At 41.7% G+C, this 27,042-nt stretch overlaps 1 protein-coding gene across 1 annotated transcript in view; it reads left to right on the top strand.

Moving 5' to 3' along the window:
• The window catches only part of TLR4 (toll like receptor 4), a 107,934-nt gene extending 99,013 nt beyond the window's left edge, over positions 1 to 8,921 (top strand). Inside the window, exon 2 of the mRNA XM_086919994.1 lies at positions 6,495 to 8,921. Coding sequence (XP_086776120.1) covers positions 6,495 to 8,718 — 2,224 coding nt within the window. The 3' untranslated portion in view covers positions 8,719 to 8,921. The remainder of the gene's footprint in view (positions 1 to 6,494) is intronic.
• The last annotated feature ends 18,121 nt before the right edge of the window (positions 8,922 to 27,042 follow it).

Here is a 27,042-nt window from a genome sequence, read left to right as displayed (position 1 = left end):
TGGAAGTGGCGTATCCTGTAAGTCAACACGACCCTTTGTTTGTTCTTCGGTCAGGAAAACACAATCATGGTGTTCTTCCTCCTGGCCCTCAGCAACCGGATACGGCAATAAAGTGGCAGGGTTCAAGGTAGCGCATCTTTTTAGTGTGATATGTGGCGCCAGAAGTGTAAGCTCATATCCTGTTAAACGTGCGCTCGCAAGATACTGGGTTTTCGTTTGATTTAGCGGAGCGTCTACTGCATGGGGAACTAACACCAACAGTTTGTGTGACAAAACTATTCCCTCACTCTGCCGTATAGCTACTGCTGTTGCTGCAACTGCTCGGAAACACCCAGGTAACCCTCGTGCTACAGGATCAAGAATGGCTGAAAAGTACGCACATGGTCTCTGCTTATCCCCGTGTGTTTGCACTAACACTGATAATGCGCACCCATCTTTCTCGTGCACATACAACGTGGAAATCTTTGTGTAGTCTGGTGTACCTAACACGGGTGCAGAGCAAAGGGCCTGTCTCAATTGTTCAAAAGCATTTTGACATTCATCTGTCCATTCAAGGGGCATTGGTGTAGTTTTGGACAATAACGCTAACAAAGGTTTTATAATGTGCGAAAACCCCATTATCCACTGTCTACAAAAGGACGTTAATCCTATGAAGGCACGTACATCTCTCTGAGTGCGGGGGACTGGTGTATCTAAAATCGCTTGAATTCGATCAGATGTTAATGCACGTCCCTCCTTAGACAAAAGATGACCGAGGTAGGTCACCTTTGGTCTACAATATTGTAACTTCTTCCTAGAGACTTTATGATTATTCTGGGCCAAAAAGGAGAGCAAGGTAAGAGTACTCTCCTCACATTGTGCATAGGTGTCGGCTGCCAATAGGAGGTCATCAACGTATTGAACAAGAGCTACTCCGGATCGTAATTCAAAGGAATCGAGCTGTCTTTTTATAGCCTGGCTGTAAATGCTAGGGCTTTCCGTGTAACCTTGAGGAACACGACAAAATCTATACGATTTATTATTTAACGTGAAGCCAAATAGGTATCTGCTGTCGGGATGGATGGGAATGGAAAAGAACGCATTTTTAAGATCAATAACAGAGAAGGTCGTAGCAGTGGGGGGGACCAAAGTAAGCAGGGTGGTGATGTCAGACACCACCGGATACTGAGGAATGACAATTTTGTTTATTTCTCTCAAGTCAATAATAAATCGATAGACTTTGTCATCAGTGTCTTTCTTAAGGATTGGAAGAATAGGGCTGTTACAGACATTGTAAGGAACTTCCTCCACTACTCCTGCAAGAATCAAATCTTGAACGATGTGTGTCAGGGCAATTTCACCTTCCCTGGATATCTTGTACTGCGGTACACGTGGCAAAGATACTCCCTCCTTGACAGTAATTCGAATAGGCGGAATAAGCATCTGTCCCACATCCGTATCTGATGTTGCCCATAACGTGTGTGGGAGAGAGGCTAACGCTTCAATTTCTTGCATGGTACACAGTCTGTCTGCATCTGGATAATTGTCATTCAAAATAACCCGCACTCCTTCAGGAGCGCAGCGTATCTTGCTCGAAAATATTTGGGCAAATCTATACCCATAATATTGTCTGGAGTATGGGGTAACACAAAAATGGACAAAAACCAAACAATTTATCAATGCAAAAGGCAAGAGGTTGTGATAATGGGCTTGGAGAGGGTGTGCCATCGAACCCTATACATGTTATCGTTTCACCAGACAGGGGAGCCCTTGGAACCAAGTTTTTAGACAAAGCACTATGAGTAGCTCCTGTGTCAACTAAAAACTGATCAGTAGAACCCAAAACGCCCGCTGATACATATGGACCTCTTTGATCTACTGGCACTTCAACCGATTCCACACCCCATCCTACGCAATCCTATGCATGCACATAATCCTGACTCTCCACGTTCTCACCCTCCGATATCTGATACTGATTTCGCCGATCAAAAGTATTTCGTTCATCCTGACCACGACCCCTCGCCTCAAACCTACCACGATCACCTCCACCACCCCTCGCTCCCGAATAACTATTCCGTGACCTTCCACCACCTCGACCACGCTGACTACGTTGCTCACGAAGCACCGGACAGTCTTCGGCCCAATGCCCAAACTCTTTACAATATGCACATTGGTCCTCAGCAATATCGGTACGACCATATGACGCATTACTCCCACCTCGCCTGCCTCTGTCATTCCCTCTAGATTGCGCACAGCGAACCTGTGCCAACATCACCTTCGTCTTCAATTCCTTCGCTTTCTTATGAACACTTTCTTTAGCCTCTAATTCCTGCCGCTCATAATACTGAGCCATAGTTAACAAAGACTCAGGGGTCGCCGTGGTCCAAGAACTTTCACTAGTTTTCAACCGCTTTGCAATCTCTGGTAGGAGATTAGCCACATACTTGTCGACAAACAGATGCCTACCCGTATCATCTGTTAACAATTGTCCACTGTAATCATGAAACGCTTCTTCGAAACGTGTGAAGAAGTCCGATACCGACTCGTCTTGTTTTTGTTTACACGATGCTAGCATAGTCCAATCAATATTTTTAGGGGGAACAAGCGTTTTCAATTTATTCAAAATAGCTGTTGGAAGGTCTAAAATCAACTGACAAGGTTTGCATGCAGGCTCCCTGTCTAAATCAGCTTGGCTTATATCTTTCCAAGTTGCTCCGAACATCGTTTGATCATCGAACTTACGAATCGCTCTCCACATATCAGGGGGGAGTATTAAACCAAAGAAAAGATCAATATCAACAAGCGTCATAACACAGGAAGAAATAGCCCCCTCCACTCCTTCATAGAAAGCTGCCGGATTTTTACGGGGATCAGGTAAAGCATTTTTCAATGCCATAACATCCGCTCTATTCCAAGGCGTATACACCCAATTATATATAAAATACCCTTTTGCATCCCCGGACGTTTTATCATCACTGGTACCCTGCCCTTTAGGAGGAACATACAAAGGTGCGGCTTCACGCATAGGCATAACATGCACTTTAGAACTCTTATCTGCTCCAAAGATAGAACACTCTTTGGATAACTCCGTCGACCCCGGCACTGACTTCTCTGCTGCTTTTCGTGCTTCCCGCAATCTGGACGCCTCATCCCGTAGCTGGACCAATCGTAGGAAAAAGGCATCCGCATCTGAAATATCAAATAGACCTTTACGCATAGTCTCATAATGAACTGATATATCCTTAGATTCTAATTCCTCTGAATTCTTACGAAATCGATCAACAACTTCATCTGCAAAAGTACTTAAAAAATACAACTGTTCTCGTTCTGACCACTTATTCCGTTCGGCATTAAGTTCTGACATAGTGATTTTATTCAGATTCAGTTTCCTAGCAAAACTGCGTAATTCCGCGGCTCTATTAGCAGTTAACCTCGTACTCGCACTATCTCGTTCTTCATCACTGAAGTCCTCGTCCGGAGCCGTAGGCTGAACATACGGAGGCGGAGACCGATCTAACAATGAAAAATCATCAACTTCATTAGTAAGGACAGGATAAAGCGGACGTCGAATAGGAAATTGACCGGTCGTTTGCGAATTACGTTCCCGTGCCTCCCTCTCTTTCTTCTCCTGCAACTCCTTCTCCTCCAGCTGTAAAGCTTTATCTCGAGCAGCCTTGCGCTTCTCTTTTTCCTCCAAGGCAATCTCACGCTTCATTCGCTCACGCACCGCTTTCTCCCACATTCGCACACAATCAAACATACCCTGTCTAGACCTGCGCTGAAACAAACATTGCTCCACAAACTGAACCTTTCGTAAATCAAACGACCCATGTAGTGGCCATTGCAACTCGGGATCAGACTTGGTATATTTATTCCATAATTTACTGTACAATATAGGGGAGAGGCCAAATTTGATGTACATTTCACGGTTAGGGGTCCCCTCTGGGGGAGCCGGCTGAGATACGTTTAATCTGTATGTGGTACCATTCCCAAGACAGCACATCCCTCGGAGAGTGCTTAAAACAGGCATGTTCAAAAAGTACCACAGAGACGTGATACTGTAAAAAATGGCACTTACTATACTTCACACAAATGTGCCGTTCAAAGTACAAACAAAGTTAGATAAACATCTCTACATGCCTGCCTATGTGAAGTGCACTACACATATAAGATCAAATTCACAAACTCAAATGTTAGCTAACTCAAAACATATTCATATTCATAGAACCACGGTAAGCGTCCGCAGACTACCTTACCAATCACAATTCTTACCCAAATCTCAAGTATCCAGGTTCCAACTGCCAAGGTCTTTAATCAAATCAGCCAAACAGGCACTGTACAGCAACGCAGACGAGCAGGATCTCAGTCGGGGACCGGCGCCACCTGGAAGGTCAGATCAGAAGGAAGGGAAGAAAACACCGTGGGTGCCAAGACTCGGGTCACTCAGTGGCAGCGTACGCGTCCATGGCGAGTTTCCAATCCTTCGTCACGACCTCTCCTTCGGGCATCCGAGTCGCCGATGAGTCCCTTCGTGGTCGCCAATTTGTGGTATTGGGTTCTCCAGGCCTACATACTCCGCAGAATACCCTCTACACCATAAGAACTGTTGGCACGGAAACTAGAAAATGTAAAAGACAAGTTTATTAAGACCCCATGGGGTGGTGGTACATTCCTACAGCACCCTTCGGCAATGCAAGAAGTATCACACCGAACATCAGTGTAAGTCCTTCTTTTATACAGTTTTACAGACATTAAAAGATGGGCGGTACATAGTTACAGAGTTTTAGGTACATATATGGTCATTTTTGGAACACAGCTAACTCATGGGAGGGGTTACAATACCAATGGTCAGTTTGGCGGAACATTCCTAAGTGATGACTGGTCAGTCGGAACTGCGCATGTGCGGGCTTGACCATTACTAAAAATAGCCTGTTGCTGGGCAAACTCAAGTGGTCAGTGGTACGGAGAAAGGACTAAAGGGCATGCTGACCACGAGGCGACTCGTTCTCTAAAATGGCCGCCGTAACATACAAAATGGCGTTTAACAACTAAGGCCAAGATAAGGAAAATAACGTGTAGCAAAGCTTAACGCTAACCCAGTCATTGTCAAATTACGACAAAACCTATCATCAGTAAGGGTCGTTTGGACTGGTGCAAGGTGCCCACTAGAATAGTGGACATCATATGCCAGGCCAACTTCTCACACTATGAAAATCTGCATCAGTGAATATCAGAGGAGTTTTAAGTCACACACTAACTTAGAAGCTATCAGATGGTACTTTGCAGACTTGGGGGCCGGTTCACAGAACTAATCTGAGACAAAATCCTAAAGGTACTACTTTTGGTATTCACAGAAGGCATTTAGTAGTAGTAGTGAAGTTAGTATTTTGTCTTGAGTTAGTACTTTGTCTTAAGTTAGGATTTTGTCTTAAATTAGTATTGTGACTTAAGTTAGGATTTTGTCTTAAGTTTTAACGATACTTTAATCTTTGGTTTTTTTCAGTGGATATATAAACATACATGTCAATGCAATGTCTGTCATGCTCTCATGCACAGTTGGGTTTATCAACAAACGGAACATTAAAGGAGGTTATAATTCTCTGTTATCCTGAGACTGAGGGGATAACTATTGGTGCCTGTAGAGACCTGTAGCACTGGCATAAGGAACTGTAACCTTGAACAGCAAGGGCTTGTGTCTGTGTCAGGAGTGACATCTAGTGATGTATGTGATAATGCACCCTCGTGCAAGATTCTTGAGGGACATTTAGTAAAGCCACTCATAAGCATTAGCACATTAAAGCCAGCCCCCCTGGCTTTGCAGGTGCTTGTTTTCCTTGAGTGCAGTCATTGGTAAGTCATGATATTTTTGGATTTGATTTTTATTCCTTTTTAGGCTGAATTTGTAGGTCAGTCTCAGCTGGCTGCCATCGAAAAGGCAGAATGAATTGAAGGTGGTATAGCTAATTTGTAAATGTTTCTTTGAAAAATAACCACCTTCACTCCAAACAGTAATACCCTAGTTTGAATTATTAAGATTAATCATATTGAGCAACAATAAGCAGGTGATAGTACCAGTTTTTTTTATAAATTTAAATCTAGTGGACGCTGGATTGCAGCAGGTTAGACCAGAAGCTTACTTATACGTAAAAAGCTCCCAGTAAAAACTATTTTTCTTCATTTCTACATTTAAGTGAATTTTTTTGCACCTACTTTTTTAATACTCTTTATCAATATCCTGCATTATTACATTATAGTCCCATGTAGAAAAACCTTACAAATACTGTGAGGGAACACTGAGGCTACCCTTAAGGAGTCTAGGAACTTATCATTGTCATTGCTTTACATAGGGACCCATTATTGAAACGGAAAGGTTTGATTTCTTATATTTTGTGGAAAGGTTGGAATGTGATCCAGGTTCATCAGTTCTCCACAGCAGTCAGCCTATTTTTTCATTAATAAATGTGGTATTGGCATCAAGTGACCAGTGTTTTCTTTTCTTTTTTTACCTCCATTAGGTCCAGAATTGAAGTAATTGAAGACAAGGCTTTTTGGGGTCTGCAGAACCTGACTTCTCTTATCCTGACAGGAAACCCCCTGAGGTATTTAAGCACCGGGGCCTTCTATGGTTTACTATCCTTGCAGAGATTGGCTACAGTTGAGATGAATCTGTCATCTTTGGATGATCTTTTCATTGGGTTCATGTCTGGCCTCCAAGAGCTAAACATTGGTAGAAACAAAATCAAATCTTTGAAAATCCCTCAGTTTTTCACCAGCCTGCAGAGTCTCAGAATTCTAGACTTGCATGCAAACATGATCTCAAGCATCTTTGTTGGAGACCTGTATGTCCTTAAAGAAATGGACACATACAACCTCACAGTAATTCTTTCACTGAATAGTATAAGCCATATTGAGCCAGAATCCTTCCTGGGGATTCACCTCCACAAGCTTATCCTGCGCTACAGTTTTGCAGATGCTGACACTATGCAAACTTGTCTTCTGGGACTGACAGGTTTATGGGCCCATGAACTTGAAATAGGAAACTTCAATAATTATTTACACTTCAATTTTAAAAATGGATTGCTTGATGGTTTATGCCATGTGGAGTTCTACAGGATTTTACTTATCAATTTTGGTGATTTACCCAATGACCCAGACACTGTGTTTAATTGTTTGGTTAATGCAACTGTCATTCGAATTTTGAGATCGGGTCTTAATGATATAAGAGAGATGCCCAAATTCACTAGACTCCGCTATCTAGAAATAAAGCATTGCTTCTTGACAGAGGTGCCAGGAAACCAATTGTCAAATCTGACTCCCCTCAAGGCTCTGAAGATAACGAATGGAGATTTTCTCAGACATTTTGATGGCCATTTAAAGGGACTCCCTAACCTCCTATCATTAGATGTCAGTCAAAATAGGATTATCTTGGTCAGTTGCTGTCCTCACCTGGAAACCCCTAGTCTCCAGCATTTGAACCTAAGCTTCAACTCAATTATTACCGTCAGTTCGCATCCCCTTCACTTGGAAAACTTGCTAACTCTGGATTTTAAGCATACAAAGTTAGTCAATTTTGGTACAACTCAAATCCTTTCCCAACTCAGAAGACTTTTGTACTTGGATGTTTCCCACTCAGACACAACATTTTTCCTTGAGTGTGCATTCTGTGGTCTTGAGAGCTTGCAGGTGCTCAAGCTGGCTGGCAACCAGTTTGGACCCAACATTATGTCCAGGAGCTTGTGCAACCTGACAGAGCTTATATTTCTAGATGTTGCCAGTTGTAGCCTGGAAAGCTTGCAACCACAAACATTCAGTAGGCTTGAGAAGTTGCAGGAGCTAAACATCAGCAACAACAAGCTTTTGGTGTTTGATCCAGCAGTGTATGCACCTCTTCAGGCCCTCACTATTTTGGATTTCAGTAGAAATCAAATACCTGCTTTACTCGAAAATGCACAAGAAAGTCTTCCAGGCAACCTGGTTTTACTGGATCTTTCTCAGAACCCATTTGACTGCTCCTGCACACACTTGTATTTTCTTCAGTGGGTTAAAAGTCATGAGACCCTCCTGGGAGATGGGGAATCATTGGTCTGCAAGAGCCCAGGACACCTAAGGGATGAGAAAGTAAGAAATGTGGACCTATCCACTTGTGATACTAAGCTGTTTACTGTGCTTTTGTCTGTGAGCCTTCTTATCTGTACATTTCTTGTGCTTTTCCTTATCTATAAATGCTACTTCCAACACTATTATAGGTTGCTGCTCTCTAAGTGGTGCATAGACCCTGCAGATGAGGCAGACATGTATGACGCCTTTGTCATCTATTCTAGCAAAGATGAAGAGTGGGTGACTGGTTTACTTGTTAAGAAATTGGAAGAGGGTGTGCCGCCCATTCGTCTGTGTCTCCATTTCCGTGACTTCATGCCAGGGGTATTGATTACATCTAACATTGTGAAGGAGGGTTTTCTGAAGAGCCGCAAGGCTGTGGTTGTTGTCTCAAACCACTTTTTGGAGAGCAAGTGGTGCAGCTTTGAGTTTGAGCTGGCTCGGTCTTGGCAGTTTCTGGAGACTACGTCAGGAATTATTGTTGTGGTTCTGCAAGAGGTGGACAAAGCTCGCTTGAGGCATGTCTTGGGCCTGCACAAGTACCTGCGCAGAAACACTTATTTGGAGTGGAAGCAGAATGCCGTGGAACAACATTTATTTTGGATGAAGATGAGAAAGGCTTTATTGGATGGAAAACCATAGCGCCATCAACGGATGGAAAACCATAGCGCCATCAACGGATGGAAAACCATAGCGCCATCAACAGATGAAAATGACATAACAGGGAATCAATGGCTTTTGACCTGACTCACCTCTGTCCACCACTCAGGACCAAGTTCAGACATGGCACAAGCCTAGTTGAAGACAAAATAGCATCATCTTATGGTGAAATGAATGTGCAATTCCTCTGCTATGGGCAAAACACCAATATGTGTAGTGTATTTTGTTTCTTGCAAATAGTATTCTGTTGGTAACAAGATGGAGCCATATGCATTGAATTCTTAGAGATGATGTACCTTGATGATTACAAATTTTAGTTTTTTTATTGTTTCTCTCTAAAATGCAATGCATCCCATATACATATAGTGCATTTAAAGCAAGGGGACAGGTGAAATGCAACATGACTCTGTGAGTTAAAGCAATCTTTATCTCTCATCTGTTGAAGTCATATTCCACCAAAACTTCATGTTTCTATGTTTACACATTTCCTCTGCGACTTTCACACTTCCCGCTCAGGGGAGATATCGTCATTAAGGCCATCATGAACACAAATTCAATTCACTTCAATCTTTTAAGGCTTGTTTACATATGCAGATAAATAGAAATATTCCCATTTAAATCAAACAACTTTACCTGCTGTGTTTCTAGGCGTGAAGAAATTTGGTTCTGACCCACTACAATTCAGATGTTCAAGAAATAACCTATTAGTACCTAGGCGCTTCTTGAAAATCTTTACTGGTCAGAGATTGCATGACCTTTTTGGGATCATGTACTACTAACTATGGTTCTTAATTACTTAGGGTAGGAAGATACACAAAAGCCATTGCACGTGCTCGTTCTAGACCACCAATCATGATGCCCTATGTTGGGATAAATTGTGAGAGTAGAGACCTCTCCAGACACCTACTGGAGGCTGTTCTCCTACGGAACAGCACCTTTCCTAAAATTGTGTAAACATGTCCTACATCTTAGTTTATTTCTAGGCTTCTACTTCAGGCAATGACATTGGATGTGATTAAGTAAGCCTAACAAGAACGTAGTAACTTATTTCCCTATTCCTTCATCAGCTTCATAAGCTATATGTGCATATGTTTCACATATCACAATTGCTCTTCGTTACATTGAGTGTCGCCTATAGGTGTCTTTCTCTCCGGTTACCCCCATTTTATATTATGTCCTTCCCTTCTTCTGGAAAAAAAACAATTGATGGACGGAAGGCCGAACCATTCACCCTCAGTACAGAGATCTTGGCCTAAATCCATCATTTTTTGCACACCATGCCATTCCAGTTTAGACAAAAAGCCATATGCAAATCAGTCTTGGCCCTGCGCCCAATGAAAACAATCCAGCCAGAAATACTAGGCCAAGTTATCCCTGACTGGACACAAGCATCCTGGGACCGGTTTCGTGTATCACCCCTCATAAGCCAGGCTAGCTTGACTCCAGTGACATGGTAAGCACAGGACCGAAGTTTGGGCATACCCTTCCCACTTAGGGCAACAACTGCAAAAAGAACAATTGATAAACGGAATGCTGAACAATGTCAAACATTCACCCCAGGACAGAGATCTGGGCCTAAATCCATCATTTTTATACACACTGTTCCATTCCAGTTTAGACACACAGCCATATGCAAATCAGTCCGGACCCTGCTCTACATGGGAACAGTCCAGCCGAACTACCAGGCCAGGTCCTCCCTGGACTGGAAACAAGGATCCTGGGACCGGCTTTGGGTATCATCCCTCATCAGCCAGGCTAACTTGACTCCAATGGCATGGTGAGGACCAGACCCATGTCTGGGAATGCCTTTTACACTTAGGTAAAGGCAAATGCTGAAAGAACATTTGATGGATGGAATGCTGAGCAATGTCAAACCTGCATCCCCAGTACAGAGATCCGGGTCCAAATCCATTGTTTTTGTGCACACCATGCCATTCCAGTTTAGACACATAGCCATACCTAAGGATGCTTGTTTCCGGTCAAGGGAGAACCCAGCTTGGCTGTTCGGGCTTGACTGTTCCCATGAGGAGTTCCCATGCTGCTTCAGTATATTATCATAAATTAACTTCTCCTGACATATTCTATGCTGTTTTAAATTTTATCAAAGCTGCAGTTATTGTTAGGAAGCACAATGGGACCCCCGTAATGAAGTAATTTTATGTCTGTTTTATTTCACTTTACTGATTTTGCTTATGTTTTATGAAATGTATTTATACTGTGCTTTTATGGCATTGATGTGAATAAAGTATTTTGATGATGATGATGATGAGAGTGGAAGAAAGAAACTGGATGTGAGAGGAAGAATGGAAAATAGGATGCGGAAGAGTCAAACAGTCAAGGTATCTTCTTTATAAAAAATACTGCAAGAGAAACAAAGAATTCCTAAAAAAGTTGCATTGACAGAGAGAAACATAACAATGCATCATCCTTAATTAGTACTTGTTCTCTGGACTGTGAACTTATATTAGTTCCACCTGTATAAAATGGAGCACATGCAGGCAAATACTTTGCTGCCAAGTTACCATCTTGATCCATCATGGCTGCAGTATCTCAGTTTGTTGGAAACTAGATCATTAGTAGTGAAAAGTAGGGGCTTACCACTAGTAATAAGGCCATTATCACAAATAAAGGTCCGGTCAAGGTCTCAATAAATGATTCCCTTGCTCAACCCTTGGTAGCTGGAAAAGAGCAGGCAGGCTTAACTTACCAACCAGGTGTGTAAAGTACTTAAAACACCAATACATTAAATAGGTAAAACACAATACACATTAAAAATCCAAAACCAATTTATAAAAATAGGTTATATTTGTATGAACAAACTGACACAAAAACGACAAACATCCAATGAAGGGAATCAAAGATATACATTTTTAAAGAATAAACACGTTCTAGTGCATAAAAAACAAAAGCTCCAAATTGGGACATGTGGTCACGCTTGACCAGGACACAGTCAAAGTTTGAGGATGACCATGATGGAGCCCTGGTTGGATACACTAAGTGGGAGGACCCGGTCCACTGTTACCTCCTGACTTAGAAACGTTTATGGAGGATTTTCTCTCAATGTCGAGCGGGCCTCTCCAGCAGGCTGGATCTGCAGCAGCTTCATCAGCTTGGTCCAGCAGGAGCCTGCAGTCAGCTCTTGGAAGTCTTAAGCTCTGGAGCTTCCAGCGGGACAAACCTGAAATCCAGACTGGGTCGCAGATCGATGTAGTCAGCTTTACTCTCGACATCGAGTTGGTCACCTTATGGAACTTTTTCCAAAAGTTGCTCCAAACTTCTGAAACTTCTACCTCAAGTTCCCCTTGAGGTTTCAAGTATCCAAAGCACCAATACAAGGGTCTAGAAGATCTGAGATGGTCCTATGGGATTTTAGAAAATACAATTCCCACAAAGCACCTGGCCAAATCCTTAAAAGTCCACTGGACACACTCCAGGATGGGGACTTCTTGGAGTTGATGATGCAGGTGGGCTCTGTTAACTTATATCTTGACAGGGGGCCACTCCTTAGTCCTTGTGAAGAAGGGCAAAGTCCTTAGGGCTGTAGTACCAGATTGTGCAGCATGTGCAGTCCTTCAGAGTGCTGTCCTTTGGGTGCATTTCAGGGTTTCAGCAGGGCAGTCCTTTTTCTTCCTGTTGTTTCAGGCAGTGGATCTGAGTTGCTCGGTAACACTCCCACATTTATTCAGTGATCCTGGGCATCAAGCAGGAGAAGAACACCCCTGACCAATGGGATGCAAGGTGCTACCCTCAGGTATGACCACTTCCTCCAAACTGTGGCATATTCTTGTTCTAGAAAGCACTATTCTTCCAAAATCCAAAATGGAGAAGCGCTCTCCTGGAGGGTTAGATATGGCTAAGGCAACCCACTGGTAGATAACATTGGGTAAGAATTTCTAACACTCTCCTTTTAGCCCCTTCAAAAATCTTATTACAGGGTCTCCCGTGTGCTTTGGGTTGCAGGATGTGGGGTTGAGCCTGTGCTGCCCTAAAGTGTCAGTCTCCATTTGAAGGCTAATCTGGCTACTCCACCCCATCCTGCCTTTTGCTTCTACAGCTGTAGTTCTCTACCCACAGGATATCCTTTAGATCTTTAGCAGGATAGTGCAAAACTCATTAAGAGAGCTTGGCTCAGGCTAGCCAATCAGGAGGGGACAGCTGGAAGGATGGATTTTGGCTTGCAGAAAATAAAGTGCTATACCTTCTTTTCTCCAACAGTTATAACAAATCTAACAGTGGCAAGTTGTTGAATTCATTCTATTAATTTAAGTCTTTGGATGACATTTCTAGCTCACTCCTGTCAATATTTATACTCAAATAAAATATTCCCATGTAACCCTGTGGAGCTAGTTTTCTACTATGAATAAAAACGAAGTTTGCTATTTTTTTCTCAAATGGGCTTATAAAACATAAGGTAGTTTGAGACTTTGGAAGTACCTTTAAATCCAAAGTTGAATTTGCGTATACATTTGTTGTAAGTACGTTCAAAAAAGAACATTTTCTTTTTGCAAACCCTGTGATCTGCACATCGATCTGTATAAATTTGTTAGAACTGCTAAACTGAAATGTAATTTTTCCATCAACAGCTATGAACACACTAGAACTGTCAGCACTATGCCACAAACTATTGTCACTGTGTCACTTATTAAAAATGTCTCTACACTCCTTTCCCTAGACAATGACAATGAGTCCTCATGTGGAAGTGTACTTGACAGCATGAACATCACACAAGACTATATTTGTGAAAAGTTGCCTCCACATCCGCAGTAAATTCATGCCTCAGGGTACACACCTCAACAGCATTGAGGGATTTCACAATATAGTGACAGAAGACTTACATCGCCTGGAAGCCAAATACCATAGAGAAACCAAGAGGTACACCAAGACCAATCTTACACTAGACAAGAGGAAAGCAATCCAAAGTTTATGCATGAATTGCTCAAGAGTGATCAGAGAAGCAGACAAGGGGGGGGATGTTAGCAACACCGTACACTACACAAGAATCAGCCCAGAATCATTGAACGGCAGCCACCAGGAAGATTAGCACTCAACATTCACACTGGAAAGAGGTGGGCCTCTTGTCTGACATGGAACACAATTTCCTCTCAATCCTAAATCCCAGACATCCTTGCATCTATCTTCTACTGAAGAAACACAAAAAACAGCCTTTCCCACCACTGGGACCTCCGATCATCTCAGGCATAGGTTCCATGACAGAAGCACTCTCCAAATTTGTTGACACTTTTCTACAACCTTTAGTGATCAACTTGCCATCCTATGTCAGAGACAGCACAGACATACACAACAAATGTGCAGACCTAGAATGTGATCAAGGGATGTGGTTCGCAACACTTGATGTAGAATCTCTCTACACGTGTATCATGAGAGATCTAGGTAAGATGGCGGTAGACTTCTTTCTTTCAAACAGGGAGGCGACCCTGTATGACCACAACCAGATGCTACTAGAGATGACTGTTCTCATTCTTGACAACAATTTTTTCCTGTTCTACACTACTTGGTGCAAACAAGAACAGGGGATTGCCATGGGATCCAAATTTGCTCTGTCATACGCTAACCTTTTCATGGGGTGGGTTGAACACACAGATGCATGGTCAAGAGCAGCCTCAGACTGGACTAGGTACATCCAGTGCTGGGGCCGGTACATTGATGACATTATCATCATATGGACAGGCACTGGACCCGAACTTAGGGAATATTTCAATTTACTCAATGACAACATCTTTAATGTCACCTTCACTCTTGAAATGTCACAGTCCAAAATACACCTTCTGGATTTGCAGCTGTATGCAAATAACAACACTATCCAAAGGACATTACATAGGAATGAAACTGCAGTTAACAGCACTCTGCACTACGCCAACTCACATCCACCGTCTACCAAAAAGGCTATCCCCTTTGGTGAGTTCCCGTGTATTCGCAGGAACTGCAGTAAAGGGACCCACACTAGCCAAGTTAGAAACAGACAGACTGAATAGAAGAGGCTACAAACAGCATATACTCAACTTGGCAGGGTACAGGGCCTGGAACTTAACAAGAGAAGACACACTCAAGACTAAGACCAAGGACCTTGACCAGGGCAAACAAATACTCTCATTCATCACAACTCATTCCACAATGAATCACACGGTGTTCAAAATTCAGGGCAAACATTGGGCTCTGCTTAAGGGGGTACCCAGAGTCAACAACATCATCACAGCGAAACCCTCCATGACATTCAAGAGGAGCAGAACAATTAGGGATACCTTGTGTCCAAGTTACACCCTGCACACGGCATCACAACAACACAGCTGGCTGAAGAAACCCATGGGGTTTTACACATGTAGCACCTGTAACATCTGGTACCTAGGCTGCAACAGAACAACGACGTTCAGCTACAACACAGATTTGCAGCACAGGATAAGACAGTTTATCAACTGTCTCACCAACTTCGTGGTCTACATAATCATATGTGGATGTAACAAAATCTATGTAGGGAGTACCACGAGACAGCTCAACACACGCATCAAGAACATCGCAGGGCAGTGCTTAATGAAGACCCGACATACGCTCTTGTCTTACATGAGTGCAAAATTGGAGTAGATAGGACCAAGTCCTTCTGTTGCATAGACGTTGCCTCAAGCAACATAAGAGGGGGGATAGAGCACTGGCATTCAGACAACTCAAAGCCAGATGGATGTGTCCTCTACGCTCTTCTACACTGGGTCTCAACATGGACAAGGAAATGCATTATTTCCTGTAATGGTCCACACACCAAGACCGTTTCTTGCCATTAGGTAACTCCCCACTTCCTGACTGTACCTTAGTTTTTAACTTCCTTTGTTTCCCATTTGATTTACACATTACATACTTCCCTCATATTTGGCCATTTCATGATCTTTTGACATTACTAGCCTCTCCTGCGCTGTGAATGAATGAATGAATGGATTTGGGACTTCTATAGCGCATGGCTGCCCGGAAGCGTCCCAGCGCTGAGATTGCAGACAAAGAACTGAGGATAGAGGCAGAGGGGGAAGGGAAAAAGGTTATTGCGGGAAGAGGTGGGTTTTGAGAAGTTTTCGGAATCTCATATGATTAGGTTCAGACCGGAGTTGGATTGGGAGAGAGTTCCAGAGGGTTGCGGCGATCACCGAAAAACGGCGTCCACCAGTTCGAGCTCTTTTAATTCGGTGGACCTTAGCCAGGTTGCCTTGCGCTGATCGTAGGGGTCTGTTGGGTATTTATGGGCAGAGCATAGATTTCAGCATTGGGGGTCCTTGATTTTGCATGGCTCTGTGGGTGGTACATAAGGTTTTGAATTTGACCCTTTCGCGGATCGGCAGACAGTGCAATGCCTTTAGGGCAGGTTTGGCTGAAACTCTGCGGGGGGTTCCCGTGAGTATCCTTGCAGCTGCATTTTGTGTTCGTTGCAGGACATTGAGTGTAGCTTCAGGGGCGGCCAAAAAAAGGGCATTGCAGTAGTCTAATCTTGACAGTATTAGACCTTGCATGAGCATTTTTTGTGAGGTTGCAGGGAGTAGTGGAAGAATCTTCCTAGTTGATCGGAGTAGACCAACACAGGTGCCGGCTGTTTTTTTTGCCTGTGTTGTCATGGAGAGGTTCTGTTCCAGCCAGAAACCTAGACTTTTAATTTCAGTCTTGGGCTGGGGGATGGGCTGTAAACTTATTGCTCACATACCCAAGGCATACAATGATTCCAATGCTTAGGATACAAGGTACTGTAACCCCATTGCTCATACACCTTAGGATGTGAGGCACTGTAACCCCATGACTCACACTCTATGGGGTGTGAGGCACAGTAACTTTACTGCCCACATACCCATGGGACCTAATGCTTTCGATGTTTAATATGTTATGCACTGTAACCTTATTGCCAACATACCCTAGGAACTTAATGCTCCAGATACCAAATATGCGAGGCTCTTTTACATCATTACTAGCCCACCCAGGCTTTACAATCGCACATACTTATGATGTGAGGGACTGTAACGGTATTGCTCTCCTACCCAAGGTACGCAATGACTCTAATGCAAAGGATACGAGGCACTGTAACCCCATTGCTCATCGTTTCATATGTGGGTCACAATGAACAATAGATAACCCAGTATTGTATTATAGTTTCTATAAAAGGTGTGTCAATATGGCTGGAGTGTATTAGTCAGCATTAACCAGCGATGACTAAATAAATACATTTTGAATGAATACAACTTTTTACCTGTACAGACCACAGTGCGCCGTACTAATGTTTTCCAATTTACTGTTAACATGACTCTCTCCTCCTCCATGCTATCTTTGTGCTCACCACCTACATAGATTCTGGTACCTTCCAGCTTCAATACCTACCTCTCTTTTGCTTCTCCTTTTAACCCTTTAGTCATTCTAGTGCACTACCACAATACATTTTTTCATCTGGATCAGACATTACATTGTCTTATCCAATGCACTACTTGCTATAATTATTAAGTTTCTCTCTGCAGTTCGCCACTTTTCGGGACAATAGCCCAATTCAACATCTTTGGCCAGACTTCGTGAGGTTTCTTTGACAATTTTTATCTTACTATACTTCTTGTAGCCCTTGCGTCTACTGATAAGTATGCTTTCAATTATCTCCGCAACCGGATGTGAGTACCAATATTACTCCTGGTTCACAGTCTAGTCTTCCACTACCTGGAAGCGGATTCATGGATCCTAAGCTACTTAGCGGGACTCCTCCAAGAGGCTACACTCTGCCTTTCATCCCGCAGACCACAGGACAACATCCGGACATCGCTCCTTCCAGACAACACTTCGATCGAAAAACGAGTAAGTCCTTTGGTTAACTTGCTCTTGATGCGGTGCGATTACCAGCTTGGGTTACTATAAAACACCATACTCACCTGGGCCCATAAAACATGCATACATAAGCTGATAATCACCACTGATCTTATATTTTATATTTACTTTGTGAAGAAAATTTACCTTTACACTATTTCTTATCAAAACTTACAACCTTAGTTCTCAATTTCCTCTGGTCAATAGATGAGGTTGTTAGCTGAATAGGTAGAAATGACGTTTACCATTATTACTTTGAATGACCATATATTCAAGAGTGTTTTAAAAACTTATCTATGCAATAATTTTGTGAGTCAAATACCAAAACATGTCATACACCAACTTCTTTAAGGAAATGTTTGGAGTAAAAGATAAAGACTTAGAAAAATCTCATGACGTTGGTACCTGGGAAGGTTGAAAAAGGGAAACGGTATAAGGACATACCACAAAGAATTATATTTACCTAGAATGGTGTGAGGACCAATCCCTGGCCAAGGAGCTCGGAAAGGGACTGCCGAGTAGTCAGGAACCAATAGTTCAGGACAGGATCAGAACAGGACAGGTGACCTCTTCTAACTGCAACACCAGCGTTGCACCCCTCTCAGGTACTACTGCTGTCAATTCTTTCCCCTTCTGGATGGACAGATTCTTCTCCATCAGCAATCTCTCGGAGTTTTCTCTCTCTCCGTCTCTCCTTTCTCGATTCTTCTGTCAGAGTGCTCGAGCAGCAACTCTGACCTCCGTGGCATCCGCCGTCTTCTGCTTCAGTGATGGGTCGGTGACAGGTCAGAGGCAAGTGTGACAATCTAACTGGCTTAGTTATACAATTCTAAGTGTATGCACCGCCCTCAATGTTTCAATATTCATGAATCCCCTACTTCTGATTGGACAATGGGATGGGGAGAGTTCATTACACCATATTAATGTAATGTCATTTCCAAAACTTATTGTTCTATGTTCCCTCCCCTTAATTACTTTCCTAAACTTTATTTCCCACCCGCATTTCACATTAGGATCAATACATTGTATGCAAATTTTGACTTTTTCTCCTTCCTCTCTCCGAGTCAAGAGGTGGTGTTCCCAGGTGCTTCTCTGGTTAAAGTGTCCTTGACTGGGTTTCCATGTCACAGGACAGAGTTTGACAGATTCCAGTGTGCTTGCGCATAACCAGTCAAGATGGAGATTTCAGCCACCCTCCAGGCCCAAATATGAACTAATAACAAATTCAAAGAAAAACATGCTAGATTACGAGAATAAATGAATACACTGTATACCACTTATTTCTTCTCTAATCCCATTCATTTATCTTAACTTTTGCATTAGCAGTTTAGTAAGACGTGCGAGGTTTTTGTTTAGTTTAAGCATAGCATGTGCATTAACATGTGAGGTTTAAGCGCCATCTTAAATACTACTGCGCAGCTGCAAAGAATTCCTACCAAAGTGAAAGACGTCCTACTACGTAGATGCAGTTGCTGAATGCGCGGAAGATTTCCACGTTTTTGGCAGCTATTTTAAGCCACTCGGATTACTTGTTAGTAAAGCACATTGAAAAGCTTCCCCTACATGAAGTAAAATGTAGTGTAATGCAATTATTAGTATCCACGAAACATGTTGGTTACATTATTACATGTTATTTGAGAGGATCGCATCCAAACAAGTTTCTTACGTACAAAACCTTGCTCCATCAATCCCCTCTTTGATGGCAATCTGTACCATCACTAATTACTAAACCATATGACAACTTTAGCAATTTCTTATTTCAATTTCTTCAATTCTTTTAGAATTTCCCTTTACTTTTCTCTTTTGAAAAACTTTCTTTCTTTTGTAAATAATAACTCCCTTTATATCTTTAAGCTATATTTCTTCATATTTTCTTTTCATACTCTTTTCATTCACTTCATTCCATTTTCTTTTCCTGCAGCATTTGCACCAAACCATTATTGTTAAGACTAATAGTGTTATTCCCAATTTTGGCATCAGTATTTGACCTATAATACTTCTTCCTACATTAGAAAACCAACTACCTATAAAAGAAATACATTTTGTTAATTTCTTCCATACACTGTCAACTTCCAGTGGGTTCAAGTCTTCTTCCAAATTAGTGATATTTTTGACATATCTCCCAATTTCAACACTTTTGTCAGGTATGTAGGTGCAACAATGTTGCACCTTCAACATTTGACAGATTCCACCCTCCTTTGCCAATATTATATCAAGGGCAATTTGATTTGGTAAAACCATAGATCTTACCGTAACTAGTTTGGTATTGATCAATAAGAATCCTCCAGCAGCGTCAGTCAAAAGGCGATCCACCACTGTAGATAATTTACAAATTCTTTGTGTATTCATAATTACTCCCACTGAAGGTATCAATGCACTAAATATATCTCCTACAATTTCTGAAAAACTAGCCCATTTCTTGCATGTTAATCCGTTATTATCTTCATTGCTTCCAGTGATACGTTTTACATGCTAGACTTTAGGAAATACTATTCCAAAATAGCAACTCACATACCAATGGTCAGTCAGTTTAACGTAAGCTTTGTTTCCACAAACATTATAAACTACAGGAAATACTGGATCTGTTCCACCTTTTAGACCCCATCCCCCTATTATCAGAAAATTGTGCTCACATTCACTGAAACCAATAAATATATTGTTATACTCTGTTTTTTACAGATTTTCCCTTTCTTTTCAAGGTCCAGGGACATAGCAGCATGCCATTTGCCATAAGTTGTTCTCTCAATCCACTTAGGTATCTGAGGTTTCCATTCAGAAGCCCTTGTATGGAAATCCTGTCTCCTTTCTAACATGTTAAATTGTGCCTAAGTGCTTCAGCTATATCTATTGCTTTCATTGTTGGAAAATATTCACCCATGAATTGGGAATCTCTACTGCTAAGGACAGGGTTCATACTTTTCCGCAGGGGAACTTCAGAAAAAATCTCATCTATGTTAGAATAATAATATTGTAACTTTCCAGTTCTGTAAAATGAACTAGCTAAAATACTACATGAAATACCATATGTCAATGGTAAATGATGATATGTTACTCCTTCTGCTACTGATGTTGGCACTTCCATACATGAATAAATAATTTCTATAGTTTCTACATAGTGTACTAACGGGCTAGCAAAAACATTTAGATCTGTATCCTTTTTATACACGCATTTTTATACACGCTGTGATGTAAATCTGTCTCATCCGGTGCTTCTAATTCTACTCTGTCTTGCTTAATGTTAGCTACCTTTCCATGTACATTAGTCATTGTGTTTGTTTGTGGCCATTAGATAGGGAATGGCTATTGCCAGTACTAGCCATACTATAAGTACCAAAAATGTGCTACATATACACAATTTACAGCATCTTTTCACACAATTTTGTTTCGGTTTTCCAGCAGCTCTATCGTCAGCCATTTTAGACTAAGGAGATTTCTCCCCTCTTTTTAACTTTTGCACAGAATACTACCTGGGGAGTTATTTCTTCAAGTTGATCCCACTTCTTCGTCAATTCAATTAACATTTAATTCTTCATCACTACCTCCACTTATTTCCAGATTCTCGAAATCTTCAAGAATTACATATGTCCATTCAGGACCATTGAATTTATTATTCAGTCTTTTCATTCGAGGACTTCTCCTTCCTGGCTTTTCTGTTGACGGTCCAGATTGGCTTGTTATTTCATTTACTTGGTCAGGTTCTTCACTTATTGTCTTAAGGTGATATCTCAGTCTCTTAAAAATACTAGGCCAAGTATCACCCTTCCTGATTCTTTTAGCTTTCACGGTGTTTTCAGTTTCTTCAAGAGTTATTTTGTTTTCGTTGATTTGTGGCACAACTTGATTGTTTTCATCTTTTGAATTCCTCTCTATTTGATCTTGTCCAGGGCTTATTACCTTAGCCGTTTCTGCCTGGATGAATTCTTCTTTTCTAATCTGACCCTGTTCAGGATTTGGTTTGATTTGGCTTTGTTCTTCTTCTTCCTGAACTTGTTTATCTTTTCCCTAACTGGTCCTGCTCGGGTCTTATAATTTCTTGATTTTCTTCTGCCTGGGCGTTGTCTTTAATGCCTATCTGTCCCTCCTAAGACTCGCTTTTATTTTCTTCTGTCTGAGTATATTGGGGCATATTACCAAGCAATAGCGATAATTATCGCTATTGCTTGGTTAGAGACAAAAATTTACCGCAGCTGTGCGGCGATTTTTACCGCAAATAAACCTTGGTATTACCAAGGTTTAACGTAAATGCGGTAAAAATCGCCGCAAAGCATGAATATCGCTGAAAAGTCAGCGATATTCATGCATTAGCGAGCTAATGCTCTTAGCCATGTTATCCACCTCCCATTGGATAACATGGCTAAGAACTGCTCAGGGCAAGTGTTAGCTTTTGGAGATATTCCTGCTTAGCGCGAATATCTCCAAAAGTTGGTAATAGGAGATAGCGATGTTAGCGACTGTTTTCAGTCTCTAACATCTTGGCACGCCCACTTTGCATCTCATTAGTGATAAATATCACTGACATGCAAAGTGGGGCCCAAGATGGTCGCTATCTCCTACTTGCTGTCACTAACTGGTGTTAGCGGCAGCTAGGTAATAGGGAGATAATTTTATCTCCGCTTTCTTGGCTTTTAAAGCCAAGAAAGCGGAGATAAACCCCCTTGATAATATGCCCCATTGTTCTTTCCTCAACTGGTCCTGCTCAGGTTCGACATTTGCTTTATTTTCTGTAATCTGCACATGCTCTTCTATTCCTGTCTCGTCCTCACTCTTGTCCTGTCTTTCTAATAGAGTTTGACTTCTTGTTCTCACAATAATTTCAGGTATGTCCACTAATGGGTTCTAGTCATCCTGACTAGTGCTAGGTTGTTCTTGTTTAGCTACTTCAGGATCTGTTACTCGTGATCCTTCAGCTGTACAATCTTCAGCCACTTCAACTGCTTGAGTTAGTTGGTGATCTACTTTGTCAGGTGCTGGCTCTCTCGTGGTATGGCTTGCATGAATCCAATTAGGCAAGCCTGCACCTTTTACAGCTGTTGTTGTAACCAATATAACCTGATGTGGCTTTTCCCACCTTGGTGCTGGGCACGATTCTCGAGTGTGATTTTTCACAACTACCCAGTCACCGGGATTCAGATCATGCACTTGGTTTGACTGCCTGGTAACAGCATCTTCCCCAACCTGGTGAGAGATAGAATGCACTTGGTCAGCCAACTCTTTGCAATATTCTAGTATCAAATCGTCATATATATTCAACAGCTTGTGTCCTGGAATACATGCTTACCTCATTGCCCTTCCCATGAGTATTTCATGGGGACTCAAACCAATATTTTTGTCCGGGATACTTCTGAGTCCCATCAGGACAAGAGGTAAAGCATCAGGCCACTCCAGTTGGGTGGATGCACACACCTTTCCCAGTCTTGACTTGATTGTGCCATTTAATTGTTCTACCACTCCAGAAGCTTCTGGGTGGTATGCACTGTGCAGTTTTTGTTCAATTTTAAATGCTTCACAATCTAATCGAATTATTTCATTATTAAAATGAAACTCTCCGTCTGAGTCAATAGTTACTGGAAAACCGAATTGAGGAATGAGTTCCCTCAATAAGAGTTTGGCCACTGTCAAGCTGTCATTTCTTCTGTTCTGATATGCCTCCACCCACTTTGAAAATAAACAAACTATGACAAGTATATATTTTATTCCTCTACAAACAGGTAACTGAATGAAATCTATTTGAAGTCTTATAAATGGACTCTCTGCTTTCCCAATTTTCCCTGTGCAGACTACAGTTTTCCTGCCTGGGTTCATTTGTTGACAAGTTAAGAAACTCTGGCAAAGACTCTATGCGACATTCCTGAACCTTGCATTGAACCAATCTTGTCTGAAAAGTCTAATCATAGCATCTCTTCCTATTTGAGTGTCTCCGTGGTACATTGTAGCCATGGGAGCATGCATACAGTTGGACAGCACTGGTCTTCCATATAGGTAAATCCACACACAATCATCAGTCCTTCTCTGACAACCTATTTTTTCCCATTCCTCCTTTTCCTTTATGTCTGCTTCATCTGGTACGTCTCTCACTTCTTCCCATGTTCCTATGCCCCCATGTAGCATAAGTTGGCAGCTGATTCCACATGCTTCAAGTTTCTTATTTACTGGTATTTTGTATTTAGCACAATGTTGGGCAACTTGATCAGCATAACGAGCGATTGCCCAGCTGTCTCCTTATCATTTCCTGACTGGTAAGCAGCGCACTTGACCACACTCACTTCTTTTGGCAACTGAATTGTTTTAATCAATTCTTTTTCAAAATTTCCATTTTTAATAGAGGTTCCTGAAGGAGTCATGAATTCCCTCTGCATCCAGAGTTGACCAAAGTCATGCACCACCTCGTAACCATACTGACTACGAGTGTAAATGGTTACTTTCCAATGTTTCCCAATTTTACAAGCTTTAATTAAAGCAATCAATTTGGCTACTTGTGCAGACTTGACTCATGGTAAATAGGATGCTTCGACTATTCCAGCAAATGTGCACACAGCAAAATCAGCACTTAATCCTCCTCCCTCATGATACATACGCAAGCCATCTACAAAAAACTCATGTTCTGCATCTTTTAAGTGTTCTTCCTGTATGTCTGGATGGGGTTTGGTACTTAGTTCAATGACAGTGAGACATTCATGATCGACTTCATACTTTACTTCTACATAATATGGATCTGGCAATAAGGTTGCTGGGTTTAAGACAGTACATCTGGCTATCGTTACATTTTCAGCCCCAAATATCACTCTCTCATATTTAGTCAGTCGACTAGGGGTAAGTTGCTGAGTTTGTGTTCTTGTCAACAGATGTACAACTGAATGTGGAATTTACACCTTTACAGGGTGTCCCATTACAATGGATTCACTTTGTTCTAGACTCATGCACGTTGCAGCTACTGCTTTTAGACACCCTGGCAATGCAGATGCCTTTGGGTCCAATGTAGCAGAAAAATATGCTACAGGATGTCGCATTAAGCCATATCTCTGTTTTAGGACTGAAAGTGCACAATTTTCTCTCTCATAACAAAATAATGCAAATTCCTTTGAATAATCTGGCATACCAAGAGCAGGTGCTTCACAAAGACAGTTTCGTAATTTTACGAAAGCTGTCATGCTTTCATCATCCCACTGTACTAGATCTTTTGCTTGTTTCTTGGTCATTTGCATCAAAGGTTTAGCTAGTACTGCAAATCCCACAATCCACTGCCTGCAATAACCTACGACTCTGAGAAACATACTTATTTTTTTTTGGGTCTGTGGTAACTGCATATGTCTTATTATTTTTTACTCATTCTGAAATCACTTTTCTAACTCCTCTTTCTATTTGGTGTCCCAAATATTTATCTGCATTTTTGCTAAATTGTAATTTCTCTGGCGACACTTTACGGCCACCTTCAGCCAGGTGATTCAGTAATGCAATTGAATCAATAACACAATCACTTTGAGTTTTTAAAGCGACCAATAAGTCATCAAAGTATTGCACCAAAACTGATTGTCTGGGCAACACCAGAGATTCAAGACATTTTTTCAAAATGTGGTTACAAATTGAAGGACTTTCAGTATACCCTTGTGGAACACCATTCCAAACGTAAACATGCTCATCAAATCTGAACAAAAATAAAAATTGGCTATCAGGATGCAATGGAATGGAGAAAAAGGCATGGCAAAAATCAATTACGGTAAACCATCCGCACTGCATCGCATTTGGGGATGCAGTAAACGCAACAAATTTCGTTTTATTTATTTAAATGTTTACTTACCTGTAAAGCTCCGTGATCCATAGATTACTACCCCGCACCCTGCCCCTCCCACATCCCCCCGTCACTGCCCTGCAGGTACACCCATTACCGACTGCGGCTGTTCAGTGATGGTCGGTGACAGGTCTGTGACAAGTCTGACAAACTAACTGACTGAGCCTACCTTAGTTACCCTATTCTAAATGTATGTACCACTCCCAATGTTTCAATATTCCTGAATCCCCTACTTCTGATTGGATAATGGGATGGGGAGAGGTAATCACACCATACTAATGTAATGTAATTTCTTAAACTTATTGTTCTATGTTCCCTCCCCTTAATTACTTTCCCATCCCACCCGCATTCCACATTAGGATCAATACATTGTATGCACATTTTGACTTTTTCTCCTTCCCTTCTCTGGGTTAAGAGGTGGTGTTCCAAGGCGCCTCTTGGTTAAAGTGTCCTTGGCTGGGATTCAATGTCACCGATTGGAATTTGACAGAGTCCAGTGCGCTTGCGCATAACCAGTCAAGATGGAGATTTCAGTCACCCACCAGGCCAAAATACGAACTAATAAAAATATCTAAGAAAAACATGTTAGATTACTAGAATAAATGAATGCGCTGTATACCACTTATTCCTCCTCTAATCCCTTTAATTTATTTTAACTATTGCATTAGCAGTTTAGTCAGACGTGCAAGGTTTTAGTTAAAGCATAGCATGTGAGGTTTAAGCGGCTATCTTAAATACTACTGCGCAGCTGCAAAGAATTCCCACCAAAGCGAAAACGTCATACTACGCAGATACAGAAGACGCATGCGCATAAGATTCTCACATTTTTGGGCAGCCATTTTAAGCCACTCAGATTACTTGTTAGTTAAGCACATTGAAAAGCTTCTCCTAGATGAAGTAAAATGTAGAGTAATGCAATTATTAAAATCCATGAAACATGTTGGTTACATTATTACATGTTATTTAAGAGGATCACATGTGAGCAAGTTTCTTACGTACGAAACCTTGCTCCATCACTCTGGAGGCTGCATTTGCGTGCAATTTCTTTTTGGCTCGCACAACGACAAACTTCTTTTAAGCAGTAGCCAGGTATTCTGAAATATTCAGATCATCACTGCACACTAGGACTCATACTTAGGGTTACATTACCTGTGAGGCTATGTCTCTAAAGTATTGCCATGCCACAAACTAATGACAGAATTGTCCTGTACTCGCTATTGGGTACTTCTGATACCAGCCCTCTTGTCCGCACAGTTTCGTTTTGACCGTAGTCACTGCCCGCACCTATTTACTCTCTTTTATTGGCACTTCCATTGCCTAACCTTTGCTGAAGTTAACGGTGTGTCCTCTTTAGTCTATTTACTGCCCCACACTTATTTATCATTCACTCAAAAAATAATATATAGTTTTTAACTAATTTACACTTTCTTGAATGCAACTTCATTACCTAACTTGACTACTGGCTATCCTCCATAGAAGCCACGCTAGGGTACCAATAACCTTTTTGAAACCCCTATTAGGAATTGAGCTTCGGCTCGGTATCACGATTCTCTGACTCTGCCATGGGTTATACATGGCTCATATAGCCAAGATGCCCTATCACAGGGGCGCTGCTCCATCTTGGCTACTGTCGATCATGTCTATGCGCATTCTTTCAAAGACACCACATACTGGATAGCATAGATCTCTTCTTG

The sequence above is a fragment of the Lissotriton vulgaris genome, chromosome 5 (genome assembly GCF_964263255.1).
Source record: "Lissotriton vulgaris chromosome 5, aLisVul1.2, whole genome shotgun sequence".
Lineage (NCBI taxonomy): Eukaryota > Metazoa > Chordata > Amphibia > Caudata > Salamandridae > Lissotriton > Lissotriton vulgaris.
The sequence above is the reverse complement of the archived record's forward strand: the minus strand, read 5'-3'. Positions and strand labels throughout refer to the sequence as shown.